At 35.9% G+C, this 15,543-nt stretch overlaps 1 protein-coding gene across 1 annotated transcript in view; it reads right to left on the reverse strand.

Moving 5' to 3' along the window:
* Positions 1 to 15,543, reverse strand: part of MMS22L (MMS22 like, DNA repair protein) — a gene marked incomplete at its 3' end in the record, with an annotated part of 141,699 nt that overhangs the window by 106,324 nt on the left and 19,832 nt on the right. The window contains exons 8-10 of the mRNA XM_079716921.1: positions 12,199 to 12,329; positions 10,610 to 10,723; positions 1,693 to 1,869 (exon numbers count right to left, since the gene is read on the reverse strand). Of these exons, the coding sequence (XP_079573047.1) occupies positions 1,693 to 1,869; positions 10,610 to 10,723; positions 12,199 to 12,329 (422 nt within the window). The remainder of the gene's footprint in view (positions 1 to 1,692; positions 1,870 to 10,609; positions 10,724 to 12,198; positions 12,330 to 15,543) is intronic.

The raw sequence follows: 15,543 nt of genomic DNA on the forward strand, positions 1-15,543 counted from the left end.
CCACTCAGTAGGAACTCAGAAGTGCTTACCTAATTACCGTATTTATTTACACTGCAGAAATATGTATTTGGAAGAATTAAGGTTGGGTGGTAAGAGAAATAAAAATGCTTATGTAAAGACCTTTGAATTATAGATAAATTTTTTGAGTTTTTTCATTGTTGTTCTAGTATTTTAAGAACTAAAAGATGTGAAACATAACCATATTAACTCCATTATAATACTCAATAAAAGGACTACTACAGTAATAATGGCATTTATCAGTTACCATGTATCAGTATGGGAAGGACTCATGTGCATAAACAAAGGACATATGATCCTTCTCTCCGAGAAGTTCATTCTATTGATCTTATTGATCTCTCTCAATGAATTGGTAGAATGCTTAAATACATCTATACTGAGCTGTGTGTTGACTTCTCAGAGCACTTTCTGACTTATCTTACTTTTTTTTTTTTTTCGGTACGCGGGCCTCTCACTGTTGTGGCCTCTCCCGTTGTGGAGCACAGGCTCTGGACGCGCAGGCTCAGTGCCCACGGCTCACGGGCCTAGCCGTTCCGCTGAATGTGAGATCTTCCCGGACTGGGGCAGGAACCCGTGTCCCCTGCATCGGCAGGTGGACTCTCAACAACTGCACCACCAGGGAAGCCCTCTTACTATATCTTGTGATCTCCTAAAGGACCGTTTATTACTAGGGAATCACTTAGAGGACCTCTAAGGCCCTTTCCATTTCTAGGACACTATGTCAATACTAACTGACCCTTAGATTCCACAGATGATGTCTGGGCTCTGTCCAGTATTCCAAAAAGAGGAGAATCTGTGAAGTCCATGAAGGAACATGTTTCATAAAGCAAAGGTTCCCATACCTGATAAGAGTATGAGATCCAAGGGACTTTTTAAAAATAAGAATTCCCAAACTCCAGACCAGATTATAGTACTAAAACAGGATCTCTGGATTTAAGAAATCTGAATTTTTAGAAACTCACAGATAGGCCTGTTGATCAGCCAGGCTTGTTAACCACTGCCAGAAAAAAAGACCAATTTTGAAAATATAGACATGCTTATTTTATGGAACTGATGGGTTAATATAATACTATATTACTTCTGAACATGGAAGAAGTTATATACAAATAGAGTTTCAAATAAATACATCTACCAGCTGGTTTTATTTCATAGGGCTTTTTAAATAACATTGAAAAAATATGTTTCGAAGTAGAAATTAATACACTAGTTAAAATCTCTGTCTTTTTACTTGAAGTAACTTCATCGTTGTTTAACAGATTAAAATATCTTCACAAAAATCTTCTCTAATTCATTTCTAGAGATGTAGGCTTTCCCTTTAGCAATCTTAGAGATTTTAGAACTAGAAGAAATCTGAACAGAACAATCCAGTCCCATGATTTCTGGATGAGAGAACAGAGGCCCAGAAAGGCTTAAGTAATTTACTAACGGTCACAAAACTACTTAGTAGCAGGCCAGGACTAGATCCCAAGTCTTTTCCCTAAACAAACAATAAAAACAAAGATTATCATTTTCAAGATGTTTACAGAAAGGTTTACAGCTTCTAGATTCAGAAGCTGAGTTGATTTCTGTAGGATTATAATGTGATTTTTATTGTTTCTGCTCACTTGCTAATTTGCCTACGAAAAATACATATTGATTGACAATACAAGAAAGTTTGAAAAAATAAAATCTTACCATTTCATCTGGTATTCCATGGCGATCAAACTGATAAAGTGATGCTACATGAGCAATAATCCACCAACTAAAACCCAATGGATCCCTGGGCTGGATTATAGGCACAGAAGGTCTTCTTTGGTCATTTGATTTTTCAAAGGGCATTTTAAGTAGTTTATTCAACCAGTTCCAAAATGACTGTAGAAAAAGAGGTATTATGATTCAATTAAATTCAGACACTGATCCAATAACCTTTGATTTGGGTTTTTTCCTTCATTTTTGTAAGGAAATATACACACAAAAGATAATACAAAACACATATATAAAACTTAGAGAATAATAAAAATACCCAGGTTAAAAATTAGAAAATGACTAGTTCCTACCGTTTCCACAATCATATCTTCTCCCATCCAGGAGTAACCATTATTCTGACTTCTATAATATATCATTCCCTAGTTTTTTAAGTTTTGCCACATAGATATACACGCCTCAATCACATATTGTTTGGCTTCACCTGTTTTTTGTTAATGTGTTTGTATTCTTACATAGCTTGTTTCTATTGTTTGGTAACTTACTTCTTTTCCTCAATATTATATTTGTGAGATTTACCCATATTAGTGAGTATAGCCATAGTTCATCAGAGTATTCCAATATATGACTATAAGATAAACTATTTACCTAATTTACTATTGTTGAACATTTGATGGGTTTTAGTAAGATTTTTTTCTAGGTATTTGTCCATTTTATATAAATATTTGATATTAGCAGATATTTTAATATCTGCAGAGTTTGAAGACATGTTACCATTTTCATTTCTAGTACTGACTTGTAATCATCTCAAGAAAGATTAGCCAATTTTAGTAATTTTTTTGAAGAACCAACTTTTGGCTGTTTTGATCTTTCAATTGTTTGATCATCTTTGTTGTTTTCAATTTCGTAAATTTGTGTTAGTCTTATTTACTACCTTTTATTTTCTTTGGGTTTACTATACAGGAATTTTTTCCCCTAACTTCTTACAATGAATTCTTAGCTCATTAATTTTCAACTTCTTTTCCTCTAACATTTGTATTTAAAGTTATATATTTCCCGTTAATTGTATCTTTAGCTGCAGTCCCAAAGCTTTAATTAGTAGTATGTTAGTTACCATTTACTTCAAGATATTTTATAATTTCTATTATATCTTCTTTCACCTATGGGTTATTTAGAAATGCATTTCAGTATTTCTAAGCATATGTGTATTTCTCTTTGTAGTTCTGTCAGTGTTTATTTTCTACATTTAACAGCATATTATTAGCTACATAAAATTTAAATAAATTTTATCTTCCTGGTGAATTGGACCTTTAATCAGCATGAAATGACTTAATGCTTTCATTGGTTTTAAGTCTAATTTTCTCCAATATTAGTTTAATACATTACCTTTCTTATATCTTTTTTTCTATCAATTCCAAATCCTTTGGAATTTTGTTTTAGATTCTCTCATAAACAGCTTACAGTCTGTTCTGACAGTGTATGTTTTAAATGACCAATTAGTACTACATTTGCAGTTAATGTAATGTAACTCATATATTTAAACATACCATCTTTTTCTTTTTTTTTTTTTTTTTGCGGTACGCGGGCCTCTCGCTGTTGTGGCCTCTCCCGTTGCGGAGCACAGGCTCCGGATGCCCAGGCTCAGCAGCCATGGCTCATGGGCCCAGCCGCTCCGCGGCATGTGGGATCTTCCCGGACCGGGGCAGGAACCCGTGTCCCCTGCATCGGCAGGCGGACTCTCAACCACTGCGCCACCAGGGAAGCCCGACCATCTTATTCTGTATTTCTATTTATACGTCTATTTTTTCTACCTATACCTCCTTTCTGCCTTCTTTTGGGATGACTATTTCACTATTTTCCCCTTTATTAGCTTGTAAGTTAAATAACCTACTCTCTCTTCTTTTAGTGGTACCTTAGAAACAACAGCATACATTCAAATATCTTGGTAAGTTAATATATATCTTGCAATTCTCTCAGACAAAACAAGGACCTTAAAATACTCTAACTCATTTATGCCCTCTACCCAATTTATAAGCCAGTATTACCATGTACTTTATTTTTTAATCCCATTAGATTACATTATTGATTTATACAGAACATTTACCACTTACTTTATTCCTTCTTCTGCCTAAAATTTATCTTTCAGGATTCCCTTCAATTTTGCTTCATTGAAAATTGTTTCACCCCAGTCTTGAAAGATTTTGCTGGATGAAGAATTTTTTGTTGAAAATTACCTTGTTTTAATACAATGAAGATTTCCCACTGGCTTCCACTGCTGTTGAGAAATCAGTTGTCAGTCTAATTGTCATTCTTTTGAAAGTAGCATTTTTCTGTGTGAATGCTTTTAATCTCTTCTCTTTGTCTCCAGTGTTCTGCAGTTTCACTATGATGTATCATGGTGTGTTTTTCTTTTTATTTGCCCTAGGTGGAATTCATTGGGCTTTTTAATACGATAGCTTTCATTAACATTAGAAGATTTTAAGTCATTTTCTCTTCACATATTTTTTCTGTTCCACTTTCTACTTCCTCTCCCTTGGAACTATACGTAGAAGTATATCAGATATTCTCTCTAGTCTCACATGCTGCATTTATCTACCATGTTTCTTCAGTTTTCTTTGATCTGTAACAGTTGTTCAGATTATCTTTCATGACTGACCCTGATGTTCTTGAAGAGTAGGCCAGCTATTTAGGTTTGACTAGTATTTTTTCATGATTAGATTCACACGATGCATTTCTGGCAGGAATATCAAAAAAAATTTTGTTCTTTCAATGCATCACATTGAGAGTACATAATTTCAACTTGTTTTATTATTGGTTAACTTTGATATCTTAGTTAAGGTGGTATCTGCTAGATGTTCTGCACTGCAAAGTTACTGCTCCCTTTGTAACAGACAAATACTGTGCAGTGATACTTATCAAGCTATGTAAATATTATGCTTTTCATCCTATTTCTGACAGCCATTGAGGATTCTTGCCTGAAACAATTACTATGAGGGTTGCCAAGTGGTATTTTCAAATTCCATATTACTTCTACATTTACTCGGAAGAGCTTCCCTTCTCTCCATTTATTTATATCACTAAAGACTCACAAATCCTTACTGTACAGATTACAGTCCTTTGCTATCATTTATTTTTTTGCTCAAAATCCCAGATTTGGTGTGTGGGAGATCTTCATGTCGGCTGTTGTGTCCTTCTGACAAGTCCTCATCATCTTTTCAGCACCTCGTTAGGTTCTAGTACAAAAGGTTCCAGACTCATTTTTTATTTTGCATGCTCCCACCTAGAATCAGTCATTTTACCATTCTCTTTTCACTGGAGAATGGTCATTTCAAAACCAAGACATAGATGAAATTTTCTCATTGCTACTCAGATATCCACCTAATAAATAAGGTAGAAAATGTATATATGTCCATTCACACATATCACTCAAGAAATATTCATTAGTTTTCCTTTTCTTCCCTGAAATTTAAGTCGAAATGACGTCTACTAGGTACTGAGCGTTGAGTTTTTAAGAATGCGCTCATACAGATATAGCCAGTATTAGCTACATTTTAGAATATTTTCTGGGATAAAAATATGTCCTTAATCATATTAGTTTATTTTCATTCTTGGAGTTCCCACATAATTTGTGGTATGTGTGAATTCCCAAACATTCCTGATCCTCTCCTAGGCTTCTCTAATTGCTTCTTATCCTGTCCCCCTGGGAAGCAGCACCTTGTTGCCTCCACAAAGATCAGCAGCAGCAGTCCAGACAACATTTGAAAATAACTTAATAACCCTGAACTGCTGCTCCCCTTTGGACAATTTCCTTAGAGCATTAGTCCTTTGAACACTGACTTGGTTCCAGAAAATGTCCCTTTCTCAGTGGGAAGACTCGAAATCCCATTCAGTCTTCCCCTCCCTCATTTCAAAGAACAGGACGGAGGGTAGGTGGTAGAGAGAATTAAATACTTCTTTTTGGAAGAATGTAAGCTTGCGTGCACACACGTATATATATATGCACACACATAATTTGTTCTTTTAAAAAAATAAACAGTGCATTACAGAAATCAGCACTGACACATCATAAATTTTTAAAATCATGTACAAGACAGAAAAAAAAAATCTCTGCTTTCAGCAGTCTGGAAAGCTCCTAAGAATAGGTTCTATATAGAGCTTAGCCCACTGTCAGCATTCAGGGGAATGATCACATCTCCTGCAATATCATTAACTCCTGAGTGAATGAAAGAGAAAAGCTTCCCTGTTCCTTCTGAATCTTTCAATTGCTTTTTCAGCTTTTCTTTCTCAGCTTATCCACATCCATCTTGGTCCCTAAAGCCATTGCCCGTCTGATAGTACAAAGAGTAATTTTTAACTTGCTTCTTTGTTGTTTTAGAAGGAATTTTTTGTTTTGTTTCCTTTTTGTTTGGTCAATTTTTCTTGGTCCTGAGATTCTAATAAGGGAGTATGTCATAGTTAGAGTCCATATAACCTCCACAGAGCAAAAGATGGGACTAAATTGCTTTTCTTCTTTTTTATAAATTTATTTATTTATTTATTTATTTTTGGCTGCGTTATGTCTTCATTTCTGTGTGCATGGGCTTTCTCTAGCTGTGGCGAGTGGGGGCTACTCTTCGTTGCGGTGCACAGGCTTCTCATTGTGGTGGCTTCTCTTGTTGTGGAGCACGGGCTCTAGGCACATGGGCCCAATAGGTATGGCTCGTGGGCTCTAGAGCACAGGCTCAGTAGTTGTGGCACAAGGACTTGGTTGCTTCATGGCATGTGGGATCTTCCTGGACCAGGGCTTGAACCTGTGTCCCTTGCATTGGCAGGGAGATTCTTAACCACTGCGCCACCAGGGAAGTCCCTACATTGCTTTTCTTTAAACTGAGGGCTTGTTCTATTGTGCCATACTGGTATTTCATTCAATGCTTGGGCTGGAAGTCCGAGATCAGGGTGCCAGCATGGTCACATGATGGCCCTCTTCTAGGTCACAGACGTCTGCTGTGTGCTCACAAGGAGGAAGGGTCTTTGAGTCTTTTTAAATGCTCTACTGTTGCCTTGTTTTATGTTGTTTTTAAGAAGTCTAGTGCAGGTCAACTTATTTAGCTTTTCTAAGTAATTTAGTCTTTTTGCCTAGAGGATTTGAAGATTTTCTTCAGGACTGGAAGATATTTCCTATATGTCTGAAGTCAAATAGTTTTACAATATGTCTCAGGATGGATTTGGAATTAATCTTTCCACTTATCAAGCAGGCTGTTTCAATATGTAGATTTGGGTCTTCTTTTACTTCTGGAATATTTTCTTGGATAATAATTTTGAGTGTTAGCTATATCCCATTGTTCTGGGTTTTTTTAGGGACTCCATTTATACATATGGTTATTTCTGCTTTACTTATCTCCCATTTCAACCATTTTCTCTCTAACCATTTATATTCTTTTCTTTACCTCATTTTTACTCTCTTGGTTATTTTGCTGCCTTTCTTCCATGCCCCTTATTAAATTTTCATTTGAGTCTATTCTCCTTGGGCACTTTGTAATTTAGTCAATTCTATAATGATGTTTTCTTCCATTTCTCTCCTGCCTTCAGTTTATTCTTTTCATTAATTCCTAGCTTTTGGTCTTTCTGTTTTAAAATCTGAATATCTTATTCAAGGTGTTTTTTTGTTTTTGTTTTTGTTTTCATAGCCCCAAGGGCTTATCTCCTTAATTCAGTCTGGAGTATTGTCTTAGGATTTTCTTCTGCATTATAGTTGTTTCTGAGGAAGAGGGTATCCTCAGCTAAAGTATATCAAATCAATTCTGTTTCCTTGTAGTAACTTTATAAAGATTTGTTTAGCTTCCTTCTTTTCATTTTGCAGGTTTGGACTACTCTAAAAGATTTCTAGTTCAGTGAAGCCCTCTTTTGTCTATGTACCAAAGTCCCATTTCTTTACTAGATTTCTTTTCTTTTTGGTGGTGGTGGTGGTGGGAGAGTAGGTATGAAGCCTTTGTTTTTTTATTTTTATTTTACAAGAGACATTGTTCTATGCTTTTACTTCCTATCCCCTTCACCACCTAATCACCAAGGGGGAACCACTCCCTTTTCGCCTTTTTATTCTCCAGAAGCTCTACCTTCAAAGAGTGCCTCATGTTTTGCACACACTTTTATGTTCCTATTCTTCTGATCTATAAGAAACCTTTCCAGTATTTTTCACATCTTGAAATGGTTTGAGACCAATTTTATGGCTACTGCTAGCTCTCTTCCTCTCTCCTCAGAGCAGTTTTTCTCAGACTGCCTGCCCTTGCTTGACAGAAAGGTGTGGTAGTGCTTTGGTAGCTTTTACTTTTAATTTACAGCTTTGAACATTCTTATCTTGCAGGTATGCTATCAACATGTTTTCTGTGCAGTTTTATTTGTTCTTGCTATTCTACATTTTGGGGGAGGTTACATGAGAAGATGTGGGTTTAAGCGTCCACCCATTGTCCAAGGCTACTTAGAAGTCACTGGCTTGAAATTTTTAGTACAACCTAAGCAACATGAACTCAGGTTATAAAACTGTATGAGTGCTGGCTTATAATAAATACACTGAAGCAATTTTAAACTGCAAAGAAACACAGTTAAAGACAATTTTCCTTACAAATTTAGTTGAATTTCTAGTTCATCCTTTTGGGGGCCCAGATTTATGGGTAGTTGGTGTATAGTAGGTTACCAACTTGAGTTGATTCTGAGCTTTGTCTTCTATTCTTGGACCTTATAATATATGAAAGCTAATGTTCCAAGTTTATATAATTCAGCAACTGCCTCTAAGCTTCAAGATTCAGCTGACCTGAATTCCCACCTACATTTAGTATTTGGCCTCAAAACTTCTTACTTTCAACAAGTTCACTGACACATCTAAAATGCTTATTATATGATATGCAGCATGATTAGATTATTTTTTTAGCAGGAAGGTCAAACTGTCTTACTGTCAGGAATGGAAACTTCTAATTTAACTTTCAAAATAAAATAGCTTTCAAAATTGTGAATAATATATTTTAGTTGTATTTAAAAAAATGAAATGACCTATGATTTCCATTATTTTAAGACAAATAATTCTGGTTACTACATAAAATGAAAAGCATAACAGTCATTTAGGTTAAACAATACATATTACTATGCAAATTTCTACAATATAGTATTTTAAATTATGCCTACTTTTCTGCTTAAAATCTAGAAAAAGACTCAGGGCAACAAGTATGAACATGCCTTCATTAACTCTAGCTTACACTTTCAAGTCTAAAATTTATAAAATAAGAACAATTCTAAAAAATATAAATTCTTAAAGATAAACTTTGCAGAAAATGGAAAAATTGATGTTTACCACATAAATGAAATAAAATATACTGGAAAATAATCAAAGGAAAATATTGCTGAGACTGTGTAATATTTAAGTCCATTGTGGAAAGCTTAATGCTACTGACATACCAAAATGCCACGGAAAAACAACTTTCTTACTCAATAACTAAAAATGCGTTAAATTTATACATAGTAAATTTACTTTATTTTACTTATACCTAGTAAATTTACTACTAAAATAACTCAAAATAAATATAGTACTATAAACCTCCAAAAAGTTATTATTAAAATTATGTAGATTATTTTCACTGTCCTAAAAGTGTCCTGTGTTCTGCCTACCCTCAGAAACCACTAATCTTTTTATTGTTTTCATAGCTTTAGCTTTCACAGAATGTCATATAGTTGGAATCAGAGTGTGTAGCCTTTTAGATTGGTTTCTTTTATTTGGTTAAATGCATTTAAGGTTCCTCCATGTCTTTTTATGGCTTGATAGCTCATTCTTTTTAGTGATGAATAATATTTCATTGTCTGGATATACCAGTTTATTCATTTACCTACTGAAGGATATCTTGGTTGCTTCCAAGTTTTGGCAATTATGAATAAAGCTGCTATAAACATGCATGTACAGGTTTTTGTGTTGATGTGAGTTTTCACTGGGTAAATACCAAGAAGCACAATTGCTGGATCCATATGCTAAAACTATGTTTAGTTTTGTAAGAAACAAGCAAAATGTCTTCCAAAGTGGCTGTACCATTCTGCATTCCCACCAGCAATGAATGAGAGTTCCTGTTGTTCCACATTCTCATCAGCATTTAGAGTTGTCAGTGTTCCCAATTTTGGTCATTCTAATAGGAGTGGTATCTCATTGTTCTATCCGTTTACATTTCCCTGAATTTGTAGTGTCTTTAAAGAAATTTTTAAAATATTAGAATTGAGCTTTCGACTTGAAGAGCTACAGAGGAGTTTTTGAAATTTATGGATAAATTCTTGAAAATGTATATAGGAAGAAATTATTTTAAACTCCTAACTGGATAAGAACATATAACATAAACCATTTTAAGCATCATTTCACAGTGAATTACTTGTATTTACTTCTGCATATGAATATTTCTCTTTTTCTACTAATCCAGAACACTTGAAATAAAATAAAAGCCCCATTCTGAAGACTTGATTCAAAATGAGGTGAAGTAAAATTTCCCACCTTCCCCTTTGTGTTTATCTTTCTCTCTCCTTGAAATAAGATACTGTAAAATTGATTAATAAAAACCTGTGCTTTATTTCTCCACAAATCTAAATCTGCCTCATTTCCTAACTAAACTATTTCCTGGATTACTAGAGTGTTTTTAAGTATGGCCTAAAAGATTCTTGACAGAAAAAAAAAAGAACTTGAGAAAATAAAAGAGTCAAATCTTGTACTTCTCCTAGATGTTTCATATTACCAATTTAGGGTTAAAAATATAGTAGGTATTTAGTATTCAGTTAATGCTCTGTTTGATGGTGGTTGTTGTCTTATTATAAAGAAAGACTTCGTAAGATTTTTCTTTGACAAAACCACTGCATGAATTCAATGTAAGAGCTAGTAACAATAACTAATATCAATTTTATAACTTACTTCTGAAAGAGACCATTTACTCCTGTGGTTGAGAAGATGAATGAGTAGAACCCATAATTCTTTAATGCATGGACATGGGCAATGGTGACTCATTAATGCTTCAGAAGGCCTAACCTGCAGGAAAGAATCAAAAAGAGTAACTTATAAGACAGCAGAACTTTACATGCCACATATCTCCCCAAATGTTTTAACTGAATGATTTAGATGACTTAAAATTTACGCTCAATTACATAAAATTGTTTATTAAAAAACATACCATTTCATTAACTTTTAAAATAAATTTCCATTTAAAAACCAAAAGTACACAATGAATTTTATTTTCAACTTAAAAAAAACCTCTGCTTTAATCATATAATCCAATGGTCAGCAAAGTTGTTCTGTAAAGGGCTAGACAGTAAATATTTGAGGCTTTAATAGTGAAATAGTCTTTGTAACAACTATTCAACTCTGCCATTGTTCTACAACATCAGTCACAGATAATGGATAAAAAGGATGGGACTGTGTTCCAGTAAAATTTTATTTACAAAAACAGGTGTGTGCTAGATTTGGCTACAGGGCCATGGTTTCTAAACCTTGATCTAATCTATCAGCCAAATAAAAAGACTTCTAAGAAAATGATTAGAAAAAAAATTTTGATTCTCTGTAATGCAGACTAAATTTTTTTGTAAGAACAAGTACAATTATTATGAATTTATAAAGGTTAGGCAACGTTACCATTTTTGTAACAAATATACCCTCAATGGCCCCAAATAATACAGAGAATATGCACTGTAAGTATAGCAAGTATAGCTAGACTTCTGAAATTCATAATGTGTTCATTATCTCACATACTACATACACTTTTCTAACATAATACACAGTAAAAAAAAAAAAAACAGTAAAGACATTACTATATCATATCTGGTCAATCTACTAATTATATTAGTTGTAAATACATAGACTAGATTTAAACAATATTAATAATAAATACATAAAACACAATCTAAATTTTAAAAAATTATAAATCCCAATCTCCCATAGGTAATATTTATGCTTGTAACCTGAAATAAGTGATGATAGTCGACAAATTTCCATTGCTTGAAAATAAATGAATACCATAGCACTTTCAAATCACTGTCTGCATTAAACACTATGATAAGCAATTTAGTAAAAACATGTAATTTCCCCCATGATTCTAGACCTTTTATTAAGACAACCAAACAAAACTTCTCTTTAAATGTGTCAACTAACTTTAGCTAAGTAGTCATTAATTTTATTATATAACAACAAAACAACAGATTATTAAAGGGCTGGTCTCTATTTGAATAGAAATTAAATTTCCAATCATTATCATGAACATTTTGTTTTTAATTATTTTTGACAAATGGAAAAGGCTATTTTTTTTTAAACAGCTCTAAAACACTAATTCCATCCTGTTTTAAATGTTTAACTCAAATTCTTTTCCCAACCACCTCCCAAATAACAGTAAATATAAAATTAGAAGAATTAACAAGTAAGCCATTTTAGATTCTTATGGTCAAACCACATGCATTAAGTACTGACTATTGCCATTAAATACCAAAATTGCAAATGAACTCTTAAAGCATTACCTTATCATACCTGTTGAGGGACAGGCTTATTAAATCACAAAGAAGATTTTCACAATGTTCTTCAAATAGGCTGACATTGGTTAAACTGTCACCTGCCAGATTCATAAACCGATGACTATATATAACTTGTTCTAAAAATTCAATAAGATAAATTCTGTTTAAGACTACAGTAGATTTTACTAATTCAGAAGGAGGAAAGTGACTGTACACCTTTAAATTAACATAACAAAACTGAAAAATAACAGTTAAAAACAAATTTTTTGCAAATAAAAGTATGAAAACAATTCCTTTCTTATATGAGCAGTGATACACATTAGCTTAAAAAGTTTCAATCCTCCCAAGTACCATTTAATAGATTTTCTTAATTTGGCCATCTGAAGAGCAACAATGCAACATCACTTCAAAGAAAAAAATACAAGACAAGAAACACTAGAAAATCTTTACCCATATTTCTAACCAATAAAGCCTTTAAAACATTATTCCTTTAACAAATACTGAAAAAATAACCATGTGCAATTGTTTTTTGGCATGAAATAGAGCAAACCAAGGTAACGGATACAAAAATTTGAACGTGTCAGAGTAAGTTCACCTGAGTATTGCTCTAAGAATATATTATTTGAAATACAGTCCACATGAGAGAGGAAATGATATATTTGTGTACACCTTTATATGTTCACATGTATGTATATAAGTGCTTACACATATACATGTACATATATATGTATTTTCGTATTATTAACGCATTGAAAAGTAGGTATTGAGGTAAAGGATATATTTATTACCTAAATAATTAATAATTTACAACTACAGGAGACCTTAAGATGGCGGAGGAGTAAGACATGGAGATCACCTTCCTCCCCACAAATACATCAGAAATACATCTACACGTGGAATAACTCCTACTGAACGCTGGCAGAAGACCTCAGACTTCCCAAAAGGCAAGAAACTCCCCATGTACCTGGGTAGGGCAAAAGAAAAAAGAAGAAAAAAATGACAAAAGAATAGGGTCAGGACCTCAACCTCTGGGAGGGAGCTGTGAAGGAGGAAAGGTTTCCACACACTAGAAGCCCCTTCACTGGCAGAGACAGGGGTGGCAGGGGAGAAGCTTCAGAGCCATGGAGGAGAGTGCAGCAACAGGGGTGCAGAGGGCAAAGTGGAGAGATTCCTGCACAGAGGATCAGTGCCAACCAGCACTAACCAGCCCGAGAGGCTTGTATGTTCACCCACCAGGACAGGTAGGGGCTGGGAGCTGAGGCTCAGGCTTCAGAGGTCAGATCCGAGGGAGAGGACTGGGGTTGGCTGCGTGAACACAGCCTGAAGGGGGCTAGTGCACCACAGCTAGCTGGGAGGGAGTCCAGTAAAAACTCTGGACCTGCCTAAGAGGCAAGAGACCATTGTTTCAGGGTGCGCGAGGAGAGGGGATTCAGAGCACCGCCTAAACGAGCTCCAGAAACGGGCATGTGCCATGGCTACCAGCGCAGACACCAGAGATGGCCACGAGATGCTGAGGATGCTGCTGTAGCCACCAAGAAACCTCTGTGCAAGCACAGGTCACTATCCACACCTCCCATCCCAGGAGCCTGTGCAGCCTGCCACTGCCAGGGTCCTGTGATCCAGGGACAACTTCCTCGGGAGAACACATGGTACGTCTCAGGCTGGTGCAACACCAGGCTGGCCTCTGCCACCACAGGCTCGCCCTGCATTCCTTAACCCTCCCTCCCTGCAGCCTGAGTGAGCCAGAGGCCCCTAGTCAGCTGCTCCTTTAACCTCGTAATGTCTGAGCGAAGAATAGATGCCCTCGGGCGACCTACACACAGAGGTGGGTCCAAATGCAAAGCTGAACCCCAGGAGCTGTGCGAACAAAGAAGAGAAAGGGAAACTACTCTCAGCAGCCTCAGGGCAGCGAATTAATCTCAATCAACTTGATATACCCTGCATCTGTGGAATACCTGAATAGACAACAACTCATCCCAAAATTGAGGCTGCGCACTTTGGGAGCAACTGTAGTCTTGGGGTTTGCTTTCTCACCTAATTTGTTTCTGGTTTTATGTTTATCTTAGTTTAGTATTTAGAGTTTATTATCATTGGTAGACTTGTTTATTGATTTGATTGCTCTCTTCCTTTTTAATTTGTTTTTATTTTTTATTTTTTTATTATTATTATTTTTTTTTTGCGGTAGGCGGGCCTCTCACTGTCGTGGCCTCTCCCCTTGCGGAGCACAGGCTCCGGAGCACAGGCTCAGTGGCCATGGCTCACGGGCCCAGCCGCTCCGCGGCATGTGGGATCTTCCCAGACCGGGGCACGAACCCGTGTCCCCTGCATCGGCAGGCGGACTCTCAACCACTGCGCCACCAGGGAAGCCCCCTTTTTACTTTTTTAATATATAGATATATTTTTTTTCCTTCTTCTCTTTTTGAGAGTGTGTATGTGTATGCTTCTTTGTGTGATTTTGTCTGTACAGCTTTGCTTTTACCATTTGTCCTAGGGTTCTGTCTGTCCGTTTTTTTTCTTTTTCTTTTTGTATAGTTTGTAGCGCTTATTATCACTGGTGGATTTGTTTTTTGGTTTGGTTGCTCCCTTCTTTCTTTCTTTCTTCGTTTTAATACTTTTTAATTTTTAATCACTTTTTAATTCTTTATTTTAACAACTTTCTTTTCTTTTCTTTTTTTCTTTCTTCCATTCTATTTTTCTCCCTTTTCCTCTGAGCAGTGTGGCTGACAGTCTTTGTGCGCCGGACGGGTGTCAGGCCTGTGCCTCTGAGGTGGGAAAGCCGAGTTCAGGACACTGGTCCACCAGAGACCTCCTGGCTCTATGTAATGTCAAACAGCGAAAGCTCTCCCAGAGATTTCCATGTCAAAGCTAAGACCCAGTTCCTCTCAACGACCAGCAAGCTACAGTGCTGGATACCCTATGTCAAACAACTAGCAGGACAGGAACACAACCCCACCCATTAGCAGAGAGGCTGCCTAAAATCATAATAAGGTCACAGACATCCCAAAACACACCACCGGACGCAGATCTACCCACCAGAAAGATAAGATCCAGCTTCATCCACCAGAACACAGGCACTAGTCCCCTCCAACAGGAAGCCTACACAATCCACTGAACCAACCTTAGCCACTGGGGGCAGACACAAAAACAACAGGAACTATGAACTTGCAGACTGCGAAAAGGAGACCCCAAACACAGTAAGTTAAGCAAAATGAGAAGACAGAGAAACACACAGCAGATGAAGGAGCAAGGTAAAAACCCACCATATCAAACAGATGAAGAGGAAATAGGCAGTCTACCCGAAAAAGAATTCAGAGTAATGACAGTCAAGATGATCCAAAATCTTGGAAACAG

This window comes from Hyperoodon ampullatus, assembly GCF_949752795.1.
Source record: "Hyperoodon ampullatus genome assembly, chromosome: 12".
In the NCBI taxonomy this organism is placed as follows: Eukaryota; Metazoa; Chordata; class Mammalia; order Artiodactyla; family Ziphiidae; genus Hyperoodon; species Hyperoodon ampullatus.